Source organism: Engystomops pustulosus, chromosome 8 (genome assembly GCF_040894005.1).
Source record: "Engystomops pustulosus chromosome 8, aEngPut4.maternal, whole genome shotgun sequence".
Taxonomy (NCBI): domain Eukaryota; kingdom Metazoa; phylum Chordata; class Amphibia; order Anura; family Leptodactylidae; genus Engystomops; species Engystomops pustulosus.
In genome coordinates this window covers 104,699,244-104,716,184 of record NC_092418.1, presented here as the reverse complement: position 1 = coordinate 104,716,184, position 16,941 = coordinate 104,699,244, and the positions used below count along the sequence as shown (strand labels likewise).

Sequence of the window (16,941 nt, the reverse complement as noted above, 5' to 3'; positions counted from 1 at the left end):
CAGTGTTATGTATTGTCCCTGGAGAGATGTGTAATCAGACCTCACACTGCTGTGCTCTGTGCTCTCTACAGCCAGTGTTATGTATTGTCCATAACATACATATTGGGGGTCATTTACTAAGGGCCCGATTCGCGTTTTCCTGACGTGTTACCCGGATATTTCCGATTTGCGCCGATTTCCCCTGAATTGCCGAAAACCCGACGGATTCGGAAAAAACTCTCCAGGGACAGTAGCAATCGATGATGAAGCAGCACTCCAAAAATTCAGTGACATTATTTTTATTCCACCATAAATGCGACGATTTGCCTTTTTTATAAAGGGATTCTCAAGCATAGTGCTGCTTCATCATCGATTGCTAATATACTTGGTGGGCTTTGTCGGACACTCTGTGATGAACTGCACCCTACTGCTTCTCACGCCCCAAAACTCTCTTTTCTCTCCAGGGACAATTCATAGCACTGGCTGCAGAGAGCACAGCAGTGTGAGGTATGATTACACATCTCCCCAGGGACAGTACATAACACTGGCTGCAGAGAGCACAGAGCACAGCAGTGTGAGGTATGATTACACATCTCTCCAGGGACAATATATAACACTGGCTGCAGAGAGCACAGAGCACAGCAGTGTGAGGTCTGATTACACATCTCTCCAGGGACAATACATAACACTGGCTGCAGAGAGCACAGAGCACAGCAGTGTGAGGTCTGATTACACATCTCTCCAGGGACAATGCATAACACTGGCTGCAGAGAGCACAGAGCACAGCAGTGTGAGTTCTGATTACACATCTCTTCAGGGACAATACATAACACTGGCTGCAGAGAGCACAGCAGTGTGAGGGCAGCACGGTGGCTGAGTGGGTAGCACTTTAGCCTTGCAACGCTTGCAAGTCCCACTCAGGTCAACATCTGCAAAGAGTTTGTATGTTCTCTCCGTGTCTGTGTTGGTTTCCTCCCACACTCCAAAACATTCTGTTAGGTTGATTAGATTGTGAGCCTCATGGGACAGGGACCAACTTGGCAAGCTTTGTGCAGCGCTGCGTAATCTGTAGGCGCAATATACATAAATAAGGAAGATTACACATCTCTCCAGGTACAATACATGAACACTGGCTGCAATCTATGGGTTCACACCTGCTGACAGTATCCCTTTAACACCTTTGCCCTGGCACCGGACCACTATTCTTGTGACTTCTGTGGGGCTCCCTAAATCACCTTTCTGGCTCCCTGTGATCTCTCCATACACATCAGACCCTAAGCAGCCTCAGGGCCTTTGTGTCTTATATCACAAGACCTTGAACTCCCCGGGGGTCTCTACCTCCTCTCCTGCCATGAAACCTCCCAGTCTTATAGGTTTAATAGTTGTGATTGGGACTTGGTGTACACCTCATATATACCCCCAGACCCGAATGTCAGCAGCCTTCCTCTGTGCATCGGGGACCTTAAAGGGGTCCTTAACTCTCAACCAACTTGGCAGAAGCAGAATTTAGAGCAAATAACAGCAGCCACATGGATGTAACGGAACATCCAAGAAGGGGGTGACCTACAATCTGATGAGTGGGGGGCATATCCCGCGACTGCATGGGGGCAGTTCGTATAATATTAACCCTTATCCTGCAGCTATCGGGGTCAGTGACGTCCTGGTGACAGCATTACGTAGGTGTAGTTCTTACACGTCTAAGGTTTATGATGTGTAATAAAGACACTACAACCCCCATTGTGCTCCTCATAGATGCCAGAACATGAAATGCAGCAGGATATAAATAGTTCATTTCCTTCTCATTAATGGCTGCTATAAAGATGGTTATCACAGTACAAGGCAGCAAAGGAACAAAGTCCACATGGATCTGTCACCAGCACCAGGGTTAACCCTGTAATGTCCCTGTGATAGTAAGGGGGAGACTGAGCGCAGTCTTATGGAGTGATGTACGTGCTATTCTATCCGTTATAAGGGCAAAAGTGCAGCGATACCTCTGCAGGGTTTACCACACAGCCTGGCAGGGGGATCATGGCATCCATTGGGCAATCCTCATATTTCTCCTTTATTTCCGCCTTTCTGCCCTTCCAATGGGAGTAGAATCTGCAGGTGTGAGCGCACACTCACCTCCTCACATCTCATCATTAATTATCAACTGGGAGCGCAATTAGCGATTGGCGTCACTGTGGACTCTGGACCGCTAACATAAAGCACCGCATCCTCCGGCACAGGCACATCTCAGGAGCAGCTCACGAAGGAAACATGAGGGGAGTCGTAGTCTTCTGTCTGATATTTCTGGTCTTTCCAGTAGACGTGGGTAAGAAAAGATGGATGCTTTCACTTCTGGGATGATGGGGGAAACACTCACTTGCTGCTTGGGCTGTGAGTGGCGATGGTTGCTCTGGAGCATCAGTGTCCTGCTATACTCAGTAATGGACTATAATATAGGTGGTATGGGAGGCAGCCCGGGGCCAATGGACACCCAAACCAGGGCGGGCAAGTGCCCGGGCCCAGAGCTGCTGGGGGGCCCACATAAGGCTGTACATATGGTATACAATGGAGTGAGGGGGGCTGTATCTAATGAATCCATAGGGTGTCAGGGAGGTTTGGGGGGCTGTTTGGGATGATAAACTAGGAAATACTTTAGGGAACAGGAGACTGTTTGTTTGTTTTGGTTTCTGAATTTTTTTTGCCGCAACGGGGTTTCACTGCAAAGGGGCCACTGAGGTTCTGTCGCCCAGGGGCCTAGTGAAACCTGGTGCTGACCCTGCCCAAACCAGCCACCAAAATGAAAAGGACCTTCACCCATGAATTCCTCCTACATCTGTTCCTGCTCTAAATACACATGTTACGTGTACACAAGAGCCATTTCAGGACCTCGAATGGTCACCTATGGTTCTGAAATCCCAGATTGAAAGCAGCAGAAGGGGCACATTACCCAAATTCCCCAGGCTCCTTCTAGTACCACATGTAGGAAGTGATTCCAGACTCCTACAGCCCCTGACTATGCTCTATACCCCCACTGTGCAGGCAGACTCCCCCTGAGCTGGGCACTGTACGAGGGTCATTTTTTAGAATTTCTTTTGCACCTCAGATTTGTCAAAGGGACTTTGATAAATGTGGCACATGAGGTGGTAATAAAAGCAGTTCAGTTATGGGATCTGTACAATTACTGCCCCTTATATGTGAGCCATTAATAGGTGGGGCCGCGGCTTTATGATGCCATCATGGGGTAATGACTAGTTGTGTTCAAATCATAAACAGACACAATATGGCGGCCGTGACTGGGGGTCAATGATCACAGAACGTGATGTTAATGCTCATATTTATGGCCGACGCTTATAGCAAACAGGGCGAAGTCAGCGAGATAAGATGGCTGCGTTATATGGTGTAACTCGCTTTACTGGGAGCAGTTTTGGGTCTGCTATATTACTGTTGTATGAGTCTGATGGAGCTCACAATCCCAGTAGTTCTGTAGGAAGAGGACGGACCAGGCAGGGGATGTACAGAATGGAAAATCTTTGAATTATAATTTAAGAAAAGGAAAGTAGGGGCCTGGAGAAGCCTTTATAGCAAGGGCACACAGTGGGAGATGGAAGTGTTCCTGTACAGTGTAACAGCGTGTGAAGCTACAGCATGGAGGGGCTTGGTAATACCCCCAGAGCCCTTCCAGCTCATTAACATAATTACAAAAGATGATTTTAGAAGGCAGGAGGTCATGAATAACAAATATAAGAAGATATCACAATCACAGTGCTTGATTCTATGAGTAATGTCACTGGGTTTTTGGGATGTCCTTTAAGGGGAACCTGTCACCAGGGACCTCATTTTCACTACAGACAGGTTACAGAAGCCCATTACACATCTGCCTTTCTGCTTTCTCTAAGCATTTACATTACAATATTATTGCTTCCTGACAGAAACCTCAATGTAGTCCTAGGGGTTGGGCTTTGGTTTGGATTTGGAACATGTGACTTGTCTGTGCTGCAGACTCCTCAGCTCTCAGCCCCCAGATTGGTACTCCTGTACAGCTCCTTTCTCCTGCTTTTTCACAGAGCTCACAGTCTGGTGAGCTGACATCAGTGGGAGGAGCTGTACAGGAGCAGAAAGGTGGGGGCCAAGAGCTGAGGAGTCTGCAGCACAGACAAGTCACATGTTGTTTTTTGAAATGCATCCAAACCAAATCCCAACCCCTGGGACTACACAGATGATTCTGTCAGAGTGTAAGGTAAGTTACAATTATATTGTAATGCAAATGCTCAGAGAAAGGAGAATGATGTATTTGCAATGCAGCTGTAATGGTCTTCTGTAACCTATCTTTAGTGATAATGAGGTCCCTGGTGACATTCCCAGGAACTTTCAGTCTAAATACATAATAACTGATTACTAGGGGCGCTTAACACATGGTGCAGATGACTGTTGTACATAGCTGCGCCCAGGGGTGTAGCTGAGCAGTGGGGTGATAGGGCCAAGTACCCCATAGGGGGGGGGGGGACGAGCCACTGTATTGTACTTAGAAGTTGAGTGAATTGAAGTTATCTGGTCCTGACTAATGGGGCACCATCAACCAAATCATCCTCATCATTAATATTGATGATTGTTCAAATTGTCCACAGAGAACCAAAGCAGCACAACGATCGAAACCTTGAAAACGCAGGAAACCTCTCCGGAAACCGAAACGCCGATCACGATAACATCAGAAACTACAAAAACCGAAACACCCACCACAGTAACTTCAGAAACTACAAAAACCGAAACACCTATCACAATAACATCAGAAACTACAAAAACCGAAACACCCATCACAGTAACTTCAGAAACTACAAAAACCGAAACACCTATCACAATAACATCAGAAACTACAAAAAACGAAACACCTATCACAATAACATCAGAAACTACTATAACATCTGAAACACTTACACCAAAAACACCAGATACATCTCATCAAACGTCATCAGCAGAAACAACAACAATGAAATCTCCAGCAACCGAATCAGCAATTACAGAACCGACAAAAACAGAAATATCTGTATCCAAAGACCCAGAAAATACAACTCCCGGTAAGTGTGTACATGCTGTGTCCCTCTCTTCTAGCCGCCATTGCCCCCCGCCGGAGGGTTCTGCAGGGCGTCTAACAGCACAAGCTGTACTGAGCGGCATCACCCATCACAGAGTGACGATGTGGGTGACACCCATGGATCTGCCACTCATCCTGTGAATGAGAATGGAAAAAGGGCCCATTCACATCTGTGTTTAGACCTCCGTTTGCAGGTTTCCTTTTTTAAGTTTAATAGCCGATTAGTTTTCCAATCATGTCTTTTAGTATTAGTCTTTACACCTTATGTTAGGCTTCTGTTATTTGAGCGGATGGTTGGAAGTGAATTTTTTTTCCCATCCGAAGCAATGGAAGGCTAATGGAACTCTCCTTTTTGTAACATTGTTTCCTATAGACATCGGATGCTCTTGATTTGTATCAGTTTGCTCCATCAGTTAATCTGCTATTATTGTACGGAGAGGGCTCACGGGATGAGCCCTTGTCATATAGAGTTGGGGTGTGCGCATATTGCATAATAAAAAATAAAAAAAAATTCTAAGGCTGGCGGCACACATGGTATTTTGAACCCGTTTTTGGGCCCTCTTTACGCAGTCTGTTAAAAAATGCATGCGTTTTTGGAAAACGCATCTGAATATGACCGGTTTTACCAATCATCTTAATTAAAACGGGTCAAAAACGGATGCGTTTTCCAAAAACGCATGTGTTTTTTAACGGACTGCTCAAAAACGGGTTTGAAACGCCACGTGTGCCGCCGGCCTAATACCCGCAAACAGGGATAGCACCCAATCATTAACTCCTAACTCCAGCATTTAACGCCTTCACGCTCACTGACGGATATATGTTGCGGGGCTGTGCAAATCACACTTTGTAATGAATGGGTTAAAATGAGAAAGCCTCAGGTCTTCGGAAGACCCGAGGTTATCATGGCGACCAGATGATCGCCCATGCGCCGCCGCCACTTTGCTGGCATTTACAAGTGCGCACAATATCAAAACACTAGAAAGACCCCCGAGGCTGGTGACACACCAGCCGATTTTTGTGCGTTTTTTTTCTATTGTGTTTTTGCATCCCTGTAAAACGCATCAGTTTTGCATATTGGCTTGTGAAATGGATTTTTGACTTCGTGTTTTCTCCCTTGCATTTTCATCGCACTTTACAAAGCAGTTGCGCTTTTTGGAAACGTGTGCGTTTGCGGTTTGCGTTTTGAGACACAATTGATTATGTGCACAAACAGCAGGGAGAAGATGACTGCATATATGTAAATTGCAAGAGACATAGAAGTAATGTAATAAAGCACACCAAACATTGTGAAAAAAACCCACACCAAACAATAATAAAACGCACAAAATTTCATTGAGTTTGAAAAAGCACCGAAAACGCCATGCGTGTCAACAACCAACGCTGTGTCATGGCGTACTGTAGGGAGGTAACCGCCAAGAGCAACCAATCACAGCGCACCTATTCTGCTCATGAAAGCTGCGCAGAGATTGGTTGTCTATCATGCAGGTTTTGCGGCCCAGATTCTTCACAAACTATCATTTTTTCTGATATTTCTATAAGTAATGTGTAAATATGACCCAGTGGGGAGGAAAGGGTTAACAGCGGCAGGTAGAGAGTAGATCTAGGCTTCTGATCTGTATTGAAGTGAATGGGTCCAGGCTGTTCTCCTAACACAGGATCCTCACTGTCACAAACCCTCAGCTGTGACAGGCAGGATCACCTCCTAAGCATCTCTGAAACACAAGGGGTCTTAAAGGTGATGTCCATGATAAGAAAACATGGCGGCTTCTAACCTGTGACTGTATATCCTCTCTCCGCAGCGCTGCCCTCCTGCTCATCTCGTGTCTGTGGGGATGACGCCATCTGCCTCCAGCTCTATAACACCTACGTGTGTCAGTGTCCACTCAACTTCTTCTACAATGTGGACGATAAGTCCTGCACTCCAGGTGAGAGCAGACCACCACCACCCTCCCGCATGCTGAGAGTTGTAGTTCCATATCTGCGGGACAGCCTAAGAGTACAGTGCACTGGAATGAAAAACTACAAAGTTATTCCCCCATACTTTACACCAGTGATTTTCAACCTGTGTGCCGCGGCACACTAGTGTGCCGCGACACATGGTTGAGTGTGCCGCGGGGAGCCCCTGTGTATCGCCGCCGCCGCGCCCCCGTGTTTTGGCCCCCATACTTACCAACAGGCCCCACGTCGGCGATCCGCCCATCTTCCGTAGCTCCTGCACCGCGCGGCCCATGTCACGTGACTGACGCGACCCGGCGTCAGGTCGCGTAAGTCACGTGACATGGGCCGCGCGGTGCAGGAGCTACAGAAGATGGGCGGATCGCCATTAGGAGAGAAGTTACGCGGAAGAAGACATCAAGGGTAAGTATATAGGGTTATTATTTGTATAAGGAAGGAAGCAAGGGTTTTTTTTTTATTAGTAAAGGGAGGCTGGGGCTTTTTATTTGTTAAGGCAGGCCTCTGGGGCCTTTTAATTAGTAAAGGGAGGCCTCTGGGGCCTTTTAATTAGTAAAGGGGGGCCTCTAGGGCCTTTTAATTAGTAAAGGGAGGCCTCTAGGGCCTTTTAATTAGTAAAGGGGGGCCTCTAGGGCCTTTTAATTAGTAAAGGGGGGCCTCTAGGGCCTTTTAATTAGTAAAGGGAGGCCTCTGGGGCCTTTTAATTAGTAAAGGGGGGCCTCTAGGGCCTTTTAATTAGTAAAGGGGGGGCTCTAGGGCCTTTTAATTAGTAAAGGGGGGCTCTAGGGCCTTTTAATTAGTAAAGGGAGGCCTCTAGGGCCTTTTAATTAGTAAAGGGGGGGCTCTAGGGCCTTTTAATTAGTAAAGGGAGGCCTTTAGGGCCTTTTAATTAGTAAAGGGAGGCCTCTAGGGCCTTTTAATTAGTAAAGGGGGGGCTCTAGGGCCTTTTAATTAGTAAAGGGAGGCCTTTAGAGCCTTTTAATTAGTAAAGGGAGGCCTTTAGGGCCTTTTAATTAGTAAAGGGGGGCTTCTAGGGCCTTTTAATTAGTAAAGGGGGGCCTCTAGGGCCTTTTAATTAGTAAAGGGGGCCTCTAGGGCCTTTTAATTAGTAAAGGGAGGCCTTTAGGGCCTTTTAATTAGTAAAGGGAGGCCGCTAGGGGCTCTTAATTAGTAAAGGGAGGCCGCTAGGGGCTTTTAATTAGTAAAGGGAGGCCGCTAGGGGCTTTTAATTAGTAAAGGGAGGCCGCTAGGGGCTCTTAATTAGTAAAGGGAGGCCGCTAGGGGTTTTTATTAGTAAAGGGAGGCCTTTTATGACTGTTTTAGTGTCATTTTGTGCTATTTTGGTTGGTGGTGTGCCCCAGGATTTTCTAAGTATAAAAAGTGTGCTTCGGCTCAAAAAACGTTGAAAATCACTGCTTTACACTTCAGATGGGGTGAATCTCCCCTGTGCTCATCCTGGACACCATGGCACCCTCATGCTTTTCCCTGCAGCTCTGCTTTATCAGGTCGGGAGCCGTAACCTCAGCATCACACAGGGCCCACAGTACCCGCTCTTCATGTGTGGGGCTTGTTATCAAATCTACTCATCCTCATTGAAGAGATCTGTCTGGCGTGTACAGACACAATGCTCCATGGGAAAATAATATGCAAATTTTCTCTACTATTTTATAATAATAATTATTCATAATAAGGTGATTGATATACAATTATCTATAATAATCTATAGGCAATCTAAATGTGATTATTATAATCTATAGGTAACCTATATGTGATTATTATAAACTATAGGTAATCTACCTGTAAATATTATAATATATAGGTAATTTACATGTAATTATTATAATCTATAGGTTACCTTCCTGTGATTATTATAATATATAGGTAATTAATATGTGATTATTAAAATATATAGGCAACCTACCTGTGATTATAATAAATGGGTAATTTATGTGTGATTGTTATAATCTATAGGTAATTTAGCTGTGAATATTATAATCTATATGTAATCTACCTGCGATTATTGCAATCTATAGGTAACCTACATGTAATTATTATAATCTATAGGTAACCTACCTGTGATTATAATGTATAGGTGATATACCTGTTATTACTAGAATCTATAGGTAAGCTACATGTGATTATTATAATCTATAGGTAGCCTACATGTTATTATTAGACTTTATAGGTAATCTACATGTGATTATAATAAATGGGTAATTTATGTTTGATTGTTATAATCTATAGGTGATCTATGTGTGATCTTTTAATATATAGGTAATCTACCTGTGATTATAATATATGGGTAATTTATGTGTGATTGTTATAATCTATAGGTAATTTAGCTGTGAATATTATAATCTATATGTAATCTACCTGCGATTATTGTAATCTATAGGTAACCTACTTGTAATTATTATAATCTATAGGTAACCTACCTGTGATTATAATGTATAGGTGATATACCTGTTATCACTAGAATCTATAGGTAAGATACATGTGATTATTATAATCTATAGGTAGCCTACATGTTATTATTAGACTTTATAGGTAATCTACATGTGATTATTACAATCTCTATGTGTGTCCATGTAATAATATAATCTCTGTGTAATTGATGATCTTCTTGTGTAGGAAAAAGCTTCTTTGGTGAGTTCACAATAACGGGACAAGGTTTCAATTCCAACCCCGGCTCCCAGGAGTACACGGAGCTGTACAACATGGTGGTGAATCAGGTGAGTGGTTTCGTTATGCGGTCATTCCTCATCCGTTCTGTCTGATATGTGATGTGTCTTCTGCAGTGATGGTGGTGGAGCTGCGCTGTAAAGCTTAGGTTCTGCCCCGGGATCCGCGGTCACTTCACAACGCGCTATTTTTCCGTACTATGTCTATATCCTGGCTCCTCCTGCGCCAACGTATACACGAAGAGGCTTTAACCTACTGATATAGACGGTGACGGCCGTGCAGCGTAAATTTCTACACCAGGGTCCTTGTGAAAGTTTGCTGGCGCTGGTGCCACCATCGACCCGGTCCCCTCTGCGGCCATCCACACCCCCTTGGTTTGGAGCTCGGCTACAGGCTGTAGTGTTAGGGTACATTCACACGATGTATGCTCGCCCGGGCTAGCCACGCGATGGAGAGAAGTGCAGGGCCGGTGGCGTAACACGACATGCCCTATATTTCTCCGTGCGGTGAGACAGTGACCTGGCACCATAGACGTCTAAGGAAACCTGTATCCGGCCATTATCTTTGTGTGAATGAGCCCATATGTTGTTGATTGCTGCCTTGGTGTACAGTATTAATCACTAGTGACACATAATATCTGATAATGTGACAGCCAATCGGTTTCTCTCCACAGAGCAAATCCTCACTGTCCTCTGTCAAGGAGTATAAAACCACAGCCATACTGAAGATGAGGTAAGTGCAGAGTAGAGGATGAGAGTGCTGGGGAGGATGAGAGTGCTGGGGAGGATGAGAGTGCTGGGGAGGATGAGAGCGCTGGGGAGGATGAGAGCGCTGGGGAGGATGAGAGCGCAGGGGACGATGGGAGAGCTGGGGAAGATGGGAGAGCTGGTGTTGATGAAAGCGCTATGGACGATGAGAGTGCTGGTGATAATGAGAGTGCTGGTGATAATGAGAGTGCTGGTGATAATGAGAGTGCTGGTGATAATGAGAGTGCTGGTGATAATGAGAGTGCTGGTGATAATGAGAGTGCTGGTGATAATGAGAGTGCTGGTGATGATGAGAGCGCTGGTGATGATGAGAGCGCTGGGGAGGGTGAGAGCGCAGGGGAGGGTGAGAGCGCTGAGGAGGGTTGGAGCGGTATGGACAATGGGAGCGCAGGGGACAATGAGAGCGCCGGGGACGATGAGAGCGCTATGGATGATGGGAGTGTTGGGGACGATGAGAGCACTGGGAATCAGACCACCACAGAACATGGACTGTTTTATGGGTTTGCACTGCACCCACCAGACCCTTGTCCTGAGACCCCCACAGTCATCCTCCCTTATCTTGTTTCAATGTTATTTGTATTTTCTTTTAGTTTAACCCCTTCCAGATCTCAAACCAAAATGAGGCGTAGCAGCGGGTCCATCACCGCCACCGTCTCCCACATCTTCTTAGAGAATACCACCGAAACGCAACAAACTGTACAGGTCAAACTGGCCAATGGTCAATATGTATTCAGCAGTAAGTGTCTGGGATACAGCCCATGCCCAGGGGGAGGGTAGAGGAACATCCACTCATGTCTCTAGTCACATGCGGAGCTGTACGTAGCACCCACAGAGATTGTCCCTCATCTATCAGTATGTCTACAGGTCTGGAGCCCCACGAAAACACAAGGAGATCATACAACCTGTGCCATATCATGTGTTATGCTCCAGTCACATCTAAAGCTGCAGTACCATAGCTTCTTTCATTTTCAGGCTTTGTGCAATATACTCCAGGACAATATAACTGATTAGTGTATTGTCACCACTGATATTATTTGTGTTCCTCCAAATTCTTCTATTAATATCAATTAATAATTTACTCCAGTAACCTCCAGAGCTGCATTCACAATTGTCACTGTTAGTCCTCAGGCTGCAGGAGCTCACAGCGCCTCCTGCTGGTAATACTCTAGAGAGCATGCTCTGGTGCAGTGCATTGTGGGAGGTGTAGTGCAGCTTGTGTAGTGACTGTCATCCTCTCTCCTACAGGTAAAAGCATCTGTAATATTAGCTGCGATAGTGAAACGACTGACTGTGAAGAATCCATTAATGGTCAGATGGCCACGTGTACCTGTAAACCGAATTATTATTCCAACTCCGCATCCCAAGGAGTCACTGTAACAAGCTGCAGAGGTGAGATGACACTGCCAATCATTAGCCCCACACTGGGTGACAACCAGGGCAGAAGGGGTAAAGGCAGCATCTTGGTTCCCACAATTTCTGAATGGACATTCTGCCTATTGATGTCACAATCCTCTACTGATGAATGAGGCCCTGGGTGGCCACCCCTGGGTGGTCTCAATGCTGCCCGGGACTCAGCTTTCTTTGGACCTGATATAAGACCCCAGTGGCTGTGTCCTAATGGGACATTTCAAAAAATAGCTGTTTGTGCTGATGGTGAATTTGTGTTTCAGATTGTTCCCCCAATTGTAATGAGGCCGAGGGGAAGACCTGCAAAGTGGCTTCAAACAATATAGGACAATGTGTCTGCCTCCCGGGATACAAGAAGAACGGGGACAACTGTGACCAGTGAGCGCTGACACACAACGCAACATAACACGCTGCAACACATGACAACTAGTGTAACAATGTAACAACACAACAGCATGACACACCAACAACATAATACCAACACAATAGCACAACACAGCGCAATAATGTAACAACCCAACAGTGTGACTGAGCAACAACATAACATCACTACAGTATGACTGTGCAATAATGCAACAACAAAACAGTGTGACACTAAGCAACAACATAAAGAAACAATAATATAACATGGCGCAATAATACTGTAACAACCCAACAGTGTGACCGAGCAACAACATAACATCACTACAGTATGACAGTGCAACAATTTAACAACCCAAACATCACTACAGTATGACAATGCAACAATGTAACAACCAAACAGTGTGACCGCGCAACAACATAACATCACTACAGTAAGACAGTGCAACAATGTAAGAACACAACAGTGTGACAATGAGCAACAACATAACATCACTACAGTATGACAATGCAACAATGTAACAACCCAACAGTGTGACAATGAGCAACAACATAACATCACTACAGTATGACAGTGCAACAATGTAACAACCCAACAGTGTGACCGATCAACAACATAACATCACTACAGTATGACAGTGCAACAATGTAACAACCCAACAGTGTGACCGATCAACAACATAACATCACTACAGTATGACAGTGCAACAATGTAACAACCCAACAGAACAGTGTGACCGAGCAACAACACAACATCACTACAGTAAGACAGTGCAACAATGTAACAATAGTGTGACCGAGTAACATCACTTCAGTACGACAGTGCAGCAATTTAACAACAACAACTGAACAACAACACAACATGACTACAGTATGACAGTGCTACAATGTAACAACTCAATGGTGTGACCGAGCAACAACATCACATGACTACAGTATGACAGTGCTACAATGTAACAACCCAACAGTGTGACCGAGCAACAACATAACATCACTACAGTATGACAGTAAAACAATGTAACAAAACAGTGTGACATTGAGCAACAACATAACATCACTACAGTATGACAGTAAAACAATGTAACAAAACAGTGTGACATTGAGCAACAACATAACATCACTACAGTATGACAGTGCTACAATGTAACAACCCAACAGTGTGACCGAGCAACAACAGAACATCACTACATTATAACAGTGCAACAACGTAACAACCCAACAGAACAGTGTGACCGAGCAACAACACAACATCACTACAGTGTGACAGTAAAACAATGTAACAAAACAGTGTGACACTGAGCAAAAACATAACATCAGTACAGTATGACTGTGCAACAATGTGACAAAACAACAGTGTGACTGAGCAACAACTTAAAAACACAATAGAATAACACAGCGCAATAATGTAACAACCAAACAGTGTGACCGAGCAACAACATAACATCACTACAGTAAAACAGAACAAGATAACAACACAATGCACTGTTACACAAAACAACCAGTGCGTCAACACAACAGCGTAACAAAGCACAACATTATATAGTAGCATCACTAAAATATAACAGTGCAACAACACTTTAGCATAACAAAACATAGGGACACATCTGTGATGTCAGTCTCATTTCAGGGCATTGTCGCCTTCTCATCCTTTCTTCTTCCACTTTCTTGCAGATGTGATTTTGGATACTCAGGATCGAATTGTGCAGACAGTGAGTATCTGCAGCGTTACAGCACGCAAGGTGCAAGGTTTAGAAGAAGAGGGCGCTGTATATATCACCCTGATGGGGGCGCTGTGTATATCACTCTGATGGGGGCGCTGTGTATATCACACTGATGGGGGCCCTGTGTATATCACTATGATGGGGGCGCTGTGTATATCACTCTGATGGGGGTGCGTTGTATATCACTCTGATGGGGGGGCTGTATATATCACCATGATGGGGGCGATATGTATATCACTCTGATGGGGGCGCTGTATATATCACTCTGATGGGGGCGCTGTGTATATCACTCTGATGGGGGCGCTGTGTATATCACACTGATGGGGGCCCTGTGTATATCACTATGATGGGGGCGCTGTGTATATCACTCTGATGGGGGTGCGTTGTATATCACTCTGATGGGGGCGCTGTATATATCACCATGATTGGGGCGATATGTATATCACTCTGATGGGGGCGCTGTATATATCACTCTGATGGGGGCGCTGTGTATATCACTCTGATGGGGGCGCTGTGTATATCACTCTGATGGGGGTGCGTTGTATATCACTCTGATGGGGGCACTGTGTATATCACTCTGATTGGGGCACTGTGTATATCACTCTGATTGGGGGCGCTGTATATATCACCCTGATGGGGCGCTGTGTATAGATGGGGGCGCTGTGTATATCACTCTGATGGAGGCGCTGTGTATACCACTCTGATGGGGGCGCTGTGTATATCACTCTGATGGGGGCACTGTGTATATCACTCTGATGGGGACGATGTGTATATCACAATGATGGGGGCGCTGTGTATATCACTCTGATGGGGGCACTGTATATATCACTCTAATGGGGGCACTGTGTATATCACTCTGATGGGGGCGCTGTGTATATCACTCTGATGGGGGCGCTGTGTATATCACTCTGATGGAGGCGCTGTGTATACCACTCTGATGGGGGCGCTGTGTATATCACTCTGATGGGGGCACTGTGTATATCACTCTGATGGGGACGATGTGTATATCACAATGATGGGGGCGCTGTGTATATCACTCTGATGGGGGCACTGTATATATCACTCTAATGGGGGCACTGTGTATATCACTCTGATGGGGGCGCTGTGTATATCACTCTGATGGGGGCGCTGTGTATATCACTCTGATGGGGGCCCTGTGTATATCACTCTGATGGGGGCGCTGTGTATATCACTCTGATGGGGGCCCTGTGTATATCATTCTGATGGGGGCGCTGTGTATATCACTCTGATGGGGGCGCTGTGTATATCACTCTGATGGGGGCGCTGTGTATATCACTCTGATGGGGGCGCTGTGTATATCACTCTGATGGGGGCGCTGTATATATCACTCTAATGGGGGTGCTGTGTATGTCCCTATTATGGGGCGCTGTGACCAGCAATTTATCATGTATTTGTGTATCACAATTCATCTGGGCCCTATTGTGCTTCTGCTTTTCCCATTCAGATTATCTTCTGATCCTGGTCATTGTCGGCGCGGTGTTGGGTGCAGTCGTTATTGCCTTGTTGGGTGCAGTGATCGGAGTTTCCGTCAGGTGAGACCTTACAGAGGGGTCCTCTGAATCACCTCCTCCACCCCCTCTAAGATCCGTATCATCACTACATCCCCCTTGTCACATTGTAGTCACATGACTTCTGCTCACATGTAAAACCGTGTGGCTCCCCCTCCCCTTCTGACGACAGCTGCTGTAGTCCTGCTTCTGGCTGCAGGGCCTAGGAGAGGTCTACATCGCTGCCTTCAGCTGATGTATTTCATTATTTTCTCGCAGCTCAAAGAAAAGAAACAAATCTGGTGACAGGACAACACTGATTGATGACAGGACCCCCAGGAGCAGCCCGGCCCCAATGCGCCTCTTCCCCAAAGTTCAAGCTAAGAGCAACGTGGGTGTGGACAACATGGCCACCAATGTGTTTGACGATAACGAGGAGTATCAGCGCAAATTTCCCAGAAGAGACTATGATGAGGTGCGGAGTGTCATAGTTATTGGGTTCCTCATAATACATCAAATACACGGCGCCTCTCCAGGTTATGTGCGGTATTACATGACTGTACTGGAACTGCGATACCTCTCACCACCTGAGCTTCATGGGGAGTGGTAGTGGGGAGATGATTATGGGGCGATGTGGGGGTCACCTAGGGGTGTGGTATAGAGATTTTGAGGTGATACTCAGTAACCTTTGTCTTTTCCCCCTTACAGTATGAAATGGACAGAAAGGAATGGAATTACTAGAGAGGCCTCCGGATGGCGCTGTGCCCTGCACTTATTGGCGGGTACAATGAGTGTGGAGGGTGCGAGCGCCTGATGACCCGGGCACCGTGACCCAACACTGGACACCTGATGACCCAGGCACCGTGACCCAACATCGTGCGCCTGATGACCCAGGCACCGTGACCCAACATCGTGCGCCTGATGACCCGGGCACCGTGACCCAACACCGGGCGCCTGATGACCCGGGCACAATTTTATATCTGTGTAATTTATTGTAAGATAAAATGAACTGAACGCCGGGGATGAAGGGACGACGCCTGCGCTGCCAAATAATATCCCGGAAGAGACGTTATTTCTATGAGGAACACACATCCCAGCTGTCGTGTGTGAGGAATAATGGCTGATAACAGAGGACAACAGCGCCAGTGTCCTGTGCAGATCCCTGACATCTTTATTAAACTTCTCTGTTATTATTATTTTATTATTAAACACATTGTAACAAAACATCTGCGACATGTCCTGCAGGAGGAGGGTGATAACAGAGAGCACAGAAGACCAAAGCCTGGGACAGATGCTCCCCAAGTGCCTCAGTGATGTCATCAGCATGGGCAGGGCAGCAGGGTGGTGTCTCCTCCCCCAACTATATACAGCACCAGTACCAAGCTCCAATACTTGACTCAATACAGACCAGGACCCAGCATGATATACAGGTTGGGGGCGGGGCCGTGACTACCTCTCACACAGGATATACAGGCAGGGGGCGGGGC

General features: G+C 46.0%; 1 protein-coding gene across 1 annotated transcript; it reads left to right on the top strand.

Moving 5' to 3' along the window:
* Positions 1-1,796: 1,796 nt before the first annotated feature.
* On the top strand, positions 1,797-16,657 carry MUC13 (mucin 13, cell surface associated). Its single transcript, XM_072122130.1, has 12 exons — positions 1,797-2,293; positions 4,593-5,039; positions 6,856-6,981; positions 9,641-9,741; positions 10,365-10,423; positions 11,049-11,194; positions 11,704-11,847; positions 12,129-12,243; positions 13,897-13,934; positions 15,412-15,499; positions 15,734-15,929; positions 16,163-16,657. The coding sequence occupies exons 1-12, from the start codon at positions 2,239-2,241 to the stop codon at positions 16,193-16,195; spliced, it is 1,548 nt and encodes a 515-aa protein (XP_071978231.1). The 5' UTR covers positions 1,797-2,238; the 3' UTR covers positions 16,196-16,657.
* The last annotated feature ends 284 nt before the right edge of the window (positions 16,658-16,941 follow it).